Below are 12,365 nucleotides of genomic sequence, written 5' to 3' on the forward strand. Positions count from 1 at the left end.
TTATATTGAAAGATATGTTATACTTAATGCATCCTTTCTTAGGCCTTACAGCTTTCTCTATTGGTTAGCGTTGTGATCACTCAAAATTAACCATAAGTTTGAATTCTCACTGACCTACAACATCTCTATAACAAAAATATATTTCATATCAGGCAATTAGCTTTTATCTGTGCTCAGTGGACAGCAGCTACGAAACATTTCAAACTACTACATTATCATTCCATCTATTCATGTATATATAATATGATATGATATCTTCTTTGTTCAGTTTAAAAGTCTTGATCGTAAAAGTTTGACAAGTCTCGCATGTTGGTACCGATACGCACGTTCACGCGAGTGAAATGTGCACGTTACAGGCTCAAATGTGCACGTTACAATTACAAATGGAAACGTTGTTCGTTCAAAACCCTACGTAAAAATCTTATGCATTTTAGCGGAATTTCAAAGTTAGCTCGCTACCTACAACAAAAATCGGACAAGACTTTTTCAAGCGACAAATTTAAATATAAGAGTTAGTAGTACTAACGAAGGATTCACTAAACATATAAATTACTTATGGGGGTTCTGGTTAGCACTGGTAACTGGTCTGTACTGGTCAAGCATTGGTCAGTTAAACAATTCTTAGATTAATGCCCACATCATATCTAGTTATTTGACACCAAACAACTTAATTGTTTGCAAACAAATAATTTACTATATGGTCAGTACTGGTCATGCATTGGTCAGTTAAAAGACCATGGTCCACGCCACATTTGATACCAAACATGATTGGATTGTGTCGTTTCGAAAATTTATCTGTTGGGCAATTTGTGGTCAGCCCTGGTTCGTTAGGTTCTTATTTTGCGGGCATTTTTTCTCGAACCACCGAAGGACAGAATCACTAATTAATTCACCAGATCGTTAATTGCTTAAAATGAAGATTAGTGTTTAACTAATAGTCCTTGTCTGAACAAAATGTCTCTGGTATGGGTCCTATGGAATCATGTCCTTAACTGTACACCGTACTGTATCTTTGTACTGTATCTTTTTATGTTCACTACCATCGTAATTGACTATGATGTTTTCAAGTGGTCTTAAGTACCGCTAATAGCCGAAAGTCGTTGATTTATGTGAAATTTACATACAGCGCCACCCGTTGATAGTAAAACTAACCCGAGCAATACGGGTGTTAAATAGATACGCTAGCAAACCGGCATTCTCATAATGAGCACCCAGCGAGTCATCATGTGACATTATTTTCCGAAGATACAAGAGCTAGTAGAAACGCTGTTATACATACACCCTGTCACACATCTATGACATAAATTATGTTTGATAATTATGGGGTATTGAAAATATATGTCATTTAATTCTGAAAAAAAAAAATTTCCTCCTAGACTGGTTACCGGTCTCCATCTTCAATTATAATGGGACAGGCAACCAGTCTAAACATCCTCCAAAGGCGTACTCTTTTATGACCTCCGAAGTCTCCGTCAGAAATCTCCGGTTGGCTCCACACAAAATCCGAATCACACCACCTCGACAGAAAGGAGGTTTCGGAGACTCCAAAAAGTCACGTGACCAATAAAAGAGTACGATTGGAGGCAAACGGATTCTCCGATCTGATAAAACAGTTCGCCCCAAGTCACCGATTTCTTCGTAAATTTAGTCCGTTGCCTTAGTCCGAGACCCGCATTCAATATGGCGACTACTATGGACATTTCGAAAATGAAGGTTTGTTGATCGTTTCTTTCGAATCCTCGAATCCTTAGGCCTATATTTCCTTTCCTATTTTACCACCTATACAAGCTCCTGTATTTTTCATTCCGGATGACTAAATTCAGTCATAACCAGAAAAAGTACCATTAACACGGGTAGGCCTAGTCTTGTGTAGTAGTCTTTATATGGTACCTAATTCAATTCAATATTTTATTGGAAGTGCATATTTTCATTTAAATCACGATTTAGGTATAGCAATACCAACTACGAGGTATATGTTGCCTAGAGATGCAAATTCTGTAAAATTTGCTCTCCTTCAAGCACAAAATATGTTCATCTGATAAATAAATCCTCATTTTGAACAAAATATTGTCGAAGTGGATATTAAACCGTGGCCTATGGCAAAGTATTTACTTCCGCTCTTTTACCGTACATTATTACTATATATATAGTATTAACTAATAGAATTAACAATTAAATCATTATATTGGGTTTAAGGTAGTCTAATGTCTATTTCAACCTGACTTGAGAGCATTCCTGGTGGCCTAGCTCAGTCAGTTTTGGTAGTACATACCTGATAGAAGTCTTATTAGGAACAGAATGCATTGGCATATGACCTAAAATATCGTTTTTTAATCCACTTTAAACTGTATTGAAGGATATCCAGAAAATCTGCATTGAGAGGGGTTCCTGAGAGAAAAGAGACTCCATGATTTCAAAGTTTAACAATATGTCTCCATGCCTACCAAGTGAAGTTTGGTACGTAGGCATGGAAACATATTGTTAAACTTTCAAATCCTGGAGTCACTTCTTTTCATTTAACCCGTGGAGACTTTAAGGATATCCTTCAATACAGTTTCGAATTAATTAAAAAATGATGATTTAGGTCGACTGCCTGTCCTTTCTGGTCCTATTAAGACCTTTGTCAGGTATGTCCCACCAAAAATTGGCGAGCTAGGCCACCGGAATGCTCTCAAGTCAGGTTGAAATAGACATTAGTACCTAGCCGTTGTTCCTCAAACAATGTCTAGGGCGAAAGTGCTCATATAAGGTTAATTTTCGTCCCTCATTTTGAGGGATGAGGCTTTGAGCGTCTATTTCACCCCTTAGGCCTAAAGCACCCTCAACTTACCTCAAACTGACTGTTCTGTAATCAGATGGAAGTTAACTATTGTTTGTGCATAAATTTGTAATCCTAAGTAGCTCTGACGATCGTAGTAGCTCAAAACTTTTGACTAGTCACCTCAAAAATCAGTTGAAGTGAAGCACCATAACAAATATGGCGGCTTTTCGTGGTGCATGGTGGGAGTGTAAATAACAGATTCGGACTTAAACTTGGACTGACATTGATGCCAATGCAGATATCATTCTTGTTTCAAATACTTATGGTTAAAATTGACCAAAATTGATGCGCTTTATCAACAAAAAATAACATATAGAGTTATTTTAGAGAGATTTATTGAGTTTTCACATTTCATTCATTTAGTCCGTATTGGAAATCCCGATAGTGGCAATCACTACAATTCAAATCAAATCAATAAATTCTCCGGTTCGTGATTTAAATCATCAAAAATTTGGTAAGGTGAGGTACTATAGATAGTTAAAACATTTGGGTGGTTTTCAGCGAGCTCGGTGGTTTAGTGGTATGACGCTGCGCTAGTAATTTACTGGCCCGGGTTCGAGTCTCGCTCTATTTTATCTATCCCTGATCTCCACACTCTACTTGAATTTTGGCTGATTTACACCGCACAGAGGTGCACGACTTTACGATTTAAGGATAGTGTGGAGCGAGATCAGAGTTCAATCAATTTGAATTCGATAAAATTGTCCAGATCGAGAGGAATTCGGACCTGGCCCAGCGTATTCCTAGCCCAACTTTTTTCCACTAGTAGACCACCGAGCTCCTTGCAATCCAAGCGTAAGTTTTAATTACATAGGCCTATAGCACTGAACCTTACCAGTCCCTATCCTTAGGGGTAAAATGGACCCTTACCCTCTAGACCCTAACCCTAACGAAACCCTGTCCCTAATCCCAATATAGTGATTTTATTGTTACTTTTATTAGTCCACTTGGGAATTTAGTCCCAGCGGGCTATTGCGTTCACTTTTCGTCCGTCGTCCATCCGTAGACGGAATCTAGCTATTTTGCTAAGTTTTGAAGACGCTTCAAGGTAATGTCTTGATATTTGGTTAATACATGTATCTACCCTAGACACATCTTCAGCCCAAAAACTGGCCCTGTCAGAATCAAGATGACCGACTGGCAGCCATTGTTGTTCGCCAAAATCAGCACTTTTTACATGTTTTTGAAATTTTTTAGGGAAATTTTGAAGACGCCTTGATCTTTCGTATATATTTGTAAATTTTAAAATTTAACGCCCCTCAGAGTGTCTGAGACAGAAAATCACACTGGAATTTATGAAAAGTCACAGATGGTTTTAATGCTGGACACCAAATATTACAATAAATCTATCAACGAAAACTGGGCGAATGGCTCAGTTACTATGATGGTTGTCCATTTTTTGAAAAAACTGACGACGACCTACGCACTGGAGAGAATGAATGCATGAACACTTACATGCAGATTTTTTAGAAAATAAAGCGAGACGATTTTGAAGCGTAAAATCTATTTTGATGAAATCAAATGGTTTTGATGAAATCAAATGGGACATATAAGATATTTTACAAGCAACAGCGCCGAGGCGGCGCGGCGCGTAGTGAGAAGAACATGCCTCAACATGTGGCTTAGTTGTAGTTTTCCAGGAAACCAGGTACTAGGCACTTGGCCAGGGATATGAATACATTATCACACTCACGTTGAGGCTGACTATCACCGCTACATAAGACTTTGATGTGTTACCTTTACTCAGCTCAAAGAAAATCCTACTAGATATATATGACACAATATCAATGATGCAGTCAACAAAAATGTATATAAACTTCATTTGTACATACATTTATTGATGATCCACAGATGCTAAACAAACTTTATTGATCAGAGACACGTGCCATATGCAGCGCGCGCTCGTAGATACTGATAGTAGGCTCCGAACGCTGAGCTGCCAATCATTGTAGAGACCGCCGTTATCTTAGAAGTTGGCTACGTTCCAACTACTAGAACATTTCACGCATCCGATTTCACAACTTTGTCGGCACACGGTGATTTAGCTTCCCGTAAATTACGCATACCACAACAAAACCGAAAAAAAATTTAAGCAGGGCAGTAAAAACATTAGGCAGGGCGGCATTAAATTTTAGCAGGGCGACTCGCCCTGCTAAAACAGCCCATAGAGAACACTGCTTTTAAGTGTCCAAAAATGTCAATTTTGGCCCGAATTCTGAGTCCTGTAGCTTCCTACTGGTTTGCCATTTCTCATTGCAATTGCTGATGGGTATTCTTTGGAAAGGGTTGTTTTAAACCTGAGACCGGTATTTTTGATCAGCCAATTATGATGTCATTGGCGGTTATCTTGGTGTCATCAGTACTCATTGGTAGGTGGGAAAAAGTTTTTCGACATTATATTGACATATAACTGGCTATAATATGACTGGCTACACACCCACTGCTGCTGTTGGTCTCCTTACCGGTGGCAATGAAATGCCGTCGGTGAATTTATTTCTATTATTGCCGTAGGTGATATGAATAACCCGCGGCACACCTGGTTCACAATATAGGTCAGCCGTCAATCACCCGCAGTTCTTGACGCTGCATTATAAGGCTGGCTTATGTCGACAAGCAACGCGACGCCTACCGACGCAACTGGGTTTATCGCCGATTAGCGGCCTACGAGAGGCCGCCAGTTGCTCCTCAATCGGTTCGACATAAGCCGGCTTGCGGCGGCAACGCAACGCCTACCGACTCGTCGCAAGCCGTATCCGGCTAGTTGCCCATGTTCTACTCCGGCCTACGGTAGGTGGGCAGTTGCTTTCGATCACAGCCGACATAAGCTCATCTGCGACGCGACGGAACTGAGCGCAGGGGTTCCAGCCAATGAGAGACCACATATACATAGTTAAAATTATCACCGCTAGTTAGTCATTCGTAATTAGTCATAAACTTTCAAATTCAAGTTAAAAGTAAACCAAACCTTCAGCACAGCAGAGGACTGGACCGAAGATCTAGAAACGAAATTGGTAGAATTATGGTGTGAGCGGCCATCTTTATAGATGTCGCTAGCACGTTGTATTCAAAACAGAATCAGAAAGATCAAAGTCTTAAAGAAATAGCTTTTCTAATAGAAATATATTTCCTAATAATTCAAATTTATTCGCAAAATGCTTATCACGTGACCATTTGAGCCGTTGCAGTTGCCAGTAATCGTAACCGACATAAGCAGGGAAGCAACTGGGAGGATCTCGTATCCCGATAGTCGGCCTCAGTTGCTGCGAATCGGAGCGCAGTCGACATAAGCTGGGCTGGGATCGCGGTTGTTCTCAGTTGCATCGGTAGGAGTCGGTAGGCGTCGCGTTGCTTGTCGACATAAGCCAGCCTATAAAATATAAATTAGCGCTGCCACTTGACCTGTTTATCTAACTTCAGTCAGAGCTCCATCCAGATTTACTGATAAAAACAATGCCCAGCATACATCTATAAGAAATACGGGCGGCGTCAGCAGTGAGCCGTGCGTGTGTCTGTGTATATAGGTTTCAATAATCGCATGTATACAACAGTCACGGGGATGAATAGACACATCAGCTCGGCGACTATTGTGCTTCGTGTTTTTCAGCCTCTTACATCCTCAATTAAGACAAACGAATTGACAAATCAGTGAATTAAATTATCTGACGAAGGGTAATTGGGCGAGTTTCATTAGATCTAACTTATGTATTTTTAGGCTAAAAACTGCCATTGGCTTAAATTCAGCATTATCCCCTTCAAATTTGTTTAGTTTGGAATGGTTTTATCTTTTATTAATTTTATGATTTATTACTAGGCCTACCTTGAACCTAATTTGTATCACATCTTAATAAAATAAGTATCTTTGTTGTTCTGGATTCTCTCACTCTTTCTATTTAATCAATAACTGACATTGTATTATTTAAGTACCCCTAGCATGCCTTTAATTAGTTTTTAGTTTGTAACTCTTTTATTCCTTTTATTCTACCCCTGTGTAGAATATTATTTAGAAGTTTTATTCATTCTGTGTCAAATTTTTTGCCGTGGGTTTTTCGATTTACGGAGGCAAATTGGGATTCTAAAATGCTGATGGTCTTTGGTAAAATGCTCTTGCTCCAGGTCTGATTTTCCCAAATTCGAGGCCTGCTGTATGGTCACCAGGGGGCGTTGAATAGTAGAATAACCTAGTATTTCCTTATTATATTGGTACCTAGGCATATTTTGTTACCATGATCAATTGCAAAGTTGTAGTTCATGACATGTTCTATCATTGTGGTGAGTTACAAGGTTATTGGGTTTTGAATATGGTCACCAGGGGGCATTGAATAGTAGAATAACATATATTTTCGTATTAGATTGGTGACAAGGCATATTTTGTTTTCACAATCAATTACAAAGTCGTAGCTGCTGACATGTTCTATGATTGTGGTGAGTTTCAAGGTCATTGGTTTTTGTATATGGTCACCAGGGGCGTTGAATATTGAAATTGTTAGAATGTTGAGCATTTGAAACCACTTCTTAAGGAGGCATGGTGTCCCTGGACCCCTAGTTAGTTTTATGATATATAGGGTACGGTCAAATTGTGGAAGTAAGTACTTTGCCATATGGGCCTACGGCTAAATATCCATTTCTAATAGGCCTATAAGATATTGCGCTTTGATCGATGCATCATTTGTTCATTAGGAAACTTGATTCAGCCCTTGTTTTTACGTTGGAGACTATGGGCCAGTTGCTCAAAAGTTGGTAAAAGATAACCATCCGTTAAATACCATAGTAACAATGAAATTTCAATTGTCACCATATCAGCTATCCACTAGTTAACTCTAACCAACTTTTGAGCAACCGGCCCCATATAGGTAGGCCTATTGTATGTAGTAAAAATCCACAGGGACTTGTCACATTGATAGTGAAAACCAGTATCAATGACCAACCCAATATCCTTGTATAGGAAAAACAAGGATGGCAACTAACTGACTTATCGTCAATCTGAAAATTACCTCTCCACTTCAATCGCCTGGAATTCTATGTCTGCTATTCTTCCATTTCCAGCATCCAGCATTGTTGTTTTCTACTGACTTTGCCGAGCGGCGGTCATATGAAATGGTCCAACTTTTCAATTCTTTTATAAAAAATTGCCCGAAATGTTCCTTTCAAATAGCCTCGAAAAGCCTGAAATTCAGACTGGCCTGGAAGCTATGAACCATGTCTAGCATGATATTTCAGTATTTGGTGTTAAGGCATTTTTGGTTGGCCTTCCACAATCAATTGCTTAATTGTTGCTCATGTCATGATTGTTGCTCATGTCAATTTGATTATATTGAGTGTCCAGGTCATTGGTTTACCGGTATGTTGAATATTTGTCGAGCATTTGACCAAGTGGGCATTTCTTCATTCCTTATATTTAACCTATTATTTTACCTAACATTCAGAATTATGCACCAGTCAATGGAAGTCCCGTCCTACGGGGGCTGGGAAAGGAAAATTAGCGACCCATAGCACCGAACAGAGGTGATCCAGAAAAAAAAAAAGAATAGATCGCATACCGGTAACAGCGCAGCTTTTGCCACTAGTCCTTGTGTACGGACCCAATCCACAGCGTCAAATAGCGCCGATGTCCTCTCCCACAATGTCGACCCATAGCGATTCACAGCGCTAGCTAGTGCCATCTTCAACCACAAACTTTTTATTTCCATAAATTCATATTTTTACCGTTTTTAAGAGCTCAATGAGATCACTTTTTTCAAACATTGGTTTGTAATATTTTTCTGATGATATCATTAAATCTTGACAAATCGTACTAAAAGTAAAATGTGTTTTCGTACTGAAAAGTGTTAATGAATAAATCTTGAAATGATTATGAAATTGTATAAATTTTAATGGAGAAAACTATGCTGAATACATGCTAAAGCTTTTTACAGTAAACCTCGCACAAGTCGGATCATTTGGGACCAGGCAAGCAAAAAAAATCTGAGTTAGAAAAAATCCGACTATGGGCAAGTCGGCTTTTTTACTTTTTAGCTCCGCTGTGATGGAAGGAGCTAATGGGTTAGTGTGTGAGCCGTCGTTGTCCGTCTGTTTGTTCGTACGTGTGTCTGTCAACTTTCTCTTCAAATCGCTCCTAGTCCTACATTTTTTCAGAGTTTCCATTTCTTCAAATCGCTATTTTTCCTACAGTTTTAATCAGATCAATTCCAAATTTAGTGTGAATGTTCTATGGACCTAGGCCTATAAAGTCAATGAGCAATTTTTAGCCCACTTGGGACTTTAGTCCCAGCGGGCTATTGCATTCACTTTTCGTCTGTCCGAAGACGGAATCCAGTTATTTTGGGAAGTTTTGAAGACGCTTCAAGGTAATGTCTTGACATTTGGTTTATAAATGTATCTACCCTAGACACATCTTCAGCCCAAAAACTGGCCCTGTCAGAATCAAGATGGCTGACTGGCAGCCATAGTTGTTCGTCAAAATCAGCACTTTTTACACTTTTTGAGGGAAATTTTGAAGACTCTTGAAAAAATAACCTTGGTCTTTCGTATATATTTGAATCCCCCAAGGACCCATCACCATAAGAAAAATTTGGTCGATTGGACTCAAGATGGCTGTCCTATGACCTTTTTACTGCCCAAAAATTGTCAATTTTGGCCCAAATTCTGAGTCCTGTAGCTTCCTACTGGTTTGCCATTTCTCATTGCAATTTGTGATGGGTATTCTTTGGACAGGGATATTTTATACCGGAGCAAGGTATTTTTGATCGACCAATTATGACGCAATTGGCGGCCATCTTGGTATCATCTTGGTATCATCAGTACTCATTCGTAGGTGGGAAAAAGTTTTTCCACATTATTTTGATACCTAAGCATATTTTGTTACCACAATCAATTGCAAAGTTGTAGCTCATGACATCGTCTATGATTGTGGTGAGTTTTAAGGCTATTAGTTATTCTATATGGTCACCAGGGGGCATTGAATAGTTGAATAACTTAGTATTTCCTTATTAGATTGGTATCTAGGCATATTTTGTTACCATGATCAATTGCAAAATTGTAGTTCATGACATGTTCTATGATTGTGGTGAGTTTCAAGGTCATTTGGTATTGCATATGGTCACCAGGGGGCGTTGAATAGTAGAATAAGTTAGTATTTCCATATTAAATTGGTAACGAGGCATATTTAGGCATATTATGTGATCACAATCAATTACAAAATCGTAGCTGCTGACATGTTCTATGATTGTGGTGAGTTTCAAAGTCATTGGTTTTTGTATATGGTCACCAGGGGGCATTGAATATTGAAATGGTTAGATTGTTGAGCACTGGAAACCACTTCCCAAGTGTGCATGGTGTCCCAGGACCCCTAGTTTGGATTCGTCCCCCTGGGGGTGGAGTTTCTATTATTTTCAAATCGCTACTCGTCCTACAGTTTTAATCAGATCAATTCCAAATTTGGTATGAATGCTCTATGGACCAAGGCCTATGATGTCACTGAGTCATTTTTTTATTCGTCCACCAGGGGGTGCCCCTGGGGGTGGAGTTTCTATTTCTTCAAATTTCTATTAGTCTTACAGTATAATCTGATCAATTTCAAATTTGGTATGAATGTTCTCTGGACCAAGGCCTAGAAAGTTACCGAGCCATTTTTTATGGATTCGTCCCCCAGGGGGGCGTCCCTGGGGATGGAATTTCTTCAAATTGCTACTTGTCCTACAGTTTTAATCAGATCAATTCCAAATTTGGTATGAATGTTCTATGGACCCATGCTTATGAAGTAACAGAGCCATTTACGGAGTTACGGAGCCATTTTTTTGGATTCATCCCCCAGGGGCGCCCCTGGGGGTGAAGTTTCTATTTCTTCAAATTGCTACTAGTCCTACAGTTTTAATCAGATCAATTCCAATTTTGGTATGAATGGTTTATGGACCAATGCCTATGAAGTACAGAGCCCTTTTTGGATTTGGCCAAAAGGGGACACCCCTAGGTATGCAGCTTCTATTTCTTCAAATTACACAGCGGAGCTATATAAGCCGATAGGCACCTTGTTTAGTAAGATATCGGATATGGCCATAGAAAAACGTCACTGAATGGAATAAAAATAAAACATGAAAATGAATAAAACTGATGTGTTTATTTATTCACTATTTCAACATAATATCCTGGTTATGATGAAGCCTATTTTTAACATCTAAAAGAATATAGTGTAATTTTATACATGATTAATAAATGATCGGACTTTGAGACAATGATTTGAATGGAGTATTTATATTTTGGGATCACACTTTACACTACAATATAGGCGAGTTTCCGACTAGTAAAATTCCCCGTATACCACGACGATCTGTAACGCACAATTCCCCGCATACTTAAGCGATCCTTAGCGGAGGAATCCCCGTGTGTAGGTGATCCATAGCGTTACGGCAGCAATAGAAATAACGTTACCGGTAGCGGGGAAAAAGTCCCGATTGAGCGATCCAAGCGCCTGCGCTAATTTTCGTTTCCCGGCACCCGGGAATGAAAGGGGACTTTCATTGACTGGTGCATTAGGTTGTCATTAGATGATGGTGAACTTTACACAAAGAAAATGCTTGAAATGCGGCGGTCATATTATGTAATAGGCTAGCGGCAAGCGAACAGCCCTATACTTTTTGTGCCCTATGGACATTTTAGATTGCCGAGTTAAAGAAGGAATTAAAAGAACGTGGTTTATCAATGAGTGGTAATAAAAGTGATCTTCAGGAACGATTAAGAATTAGTATCGAAGAAGCTGGAGAAGTGAATGATGCAGGTAAGCATGTAAAGCTATGTGCGGCTAAGTATAAATCGTCTTATACCCACTCTGGGTAAAGCTCCTTGAAGGCTACTGCCACTTCTTGTCCACTAGGGCATCGATCTATGTATAGTGCAAATCAAGTTTTGGAAAGTCTTGATAGAGTTGCAATGAATTATCTTAGTATTTAGTTTAGCCTATAGCCTACATGTCTCCTATCCACATCTGCAGCCCAAAATTTCTAGAAAAATATAATTACTGGCTTGCAACCATCATTATTGTTTGCCAAAATCTAGCTTTTTTTCATATTTTTAGAATCAACTTTGTTGATCTTGTTGTAGTATTTTAAGTCTTGCTATGAGACGGAAGACTTCTAAGGCTTCTAATGCAACTAAGGCTAACAATGAAGGAACTGGTTACTTTCTCTGTGTCTGTCTTACAGTTTTAGCTTTGTTAATAGTTGGTTGATCTTGATGAAACGTGGTTACTATGTTAGAAAATGGGTCTAGTATTGTGCAGTGCAGAGAATAGGCCCGGTGTGCCGCGTAGTTTCAGAACTAGGCACTAAAAACTGGTTTTCCGTAATATGACCTTGAAGATGACCTCAACTGAGGAACAGGGTGAAATTTAAATGGCTGACTTGACAAAATGTAGCTAAATATTGGCTCTTTGAATAACATATCCAAAATGCTATGGGAACTAATGCATGGTAATTTCGGAGTTTTATTTGAGCGAGAACCGTTGTGGCCTATGGCTTGTAATGATGATAATAATAATGGTAATTTAATTTTC

The 12,365-nt window shown here is 39.1% G+C and overlaps 1 protein-coding gene across 1 annotated transcript in view; it reads left to right on the plus strand.

Moving 5' to 3' along the window:
* The first annotated feature begins 1,675 nt into the window (after window positions 1-1,675).
* The window catches only part of LOC141912070 (uncharacterized), a 36,108-nt gene continuing 25,418 nt past the window's right edge, over window positions 1,676-12,365 (plus strand). The window contains exons 1-2 of the mRNA XM_074803254.1: window positions 1,676-1,713; window positions 11,474-11,591. Of these exons, the coding sequence (XP_074659355.1) occupies window positions 1,681-1,713; window positions 11,474-11,591 (151 nt within the window). The 5' untranslated portion in view covers window positions 1,676-1,680. The remainder of the gene's footprint in view (window positions 1,714-11,473; window positions 11,592-12,365) is intronic.

Source organism: Tubulanus polymorphus, chromosome 10, assembly GCF_964204645.1.
Source record: "Tubulanus polymorphus chromosome 10, tnTubPoly1.2, whole genome shotgun sequence".
NCBI classification, from domain to species: Eukaryota; Metazoa; Nemertea; class Palaeonemertea; order Tubulaniformes; family Tubulanidae; genus Tubulanus; species Tubulanus polymorphus.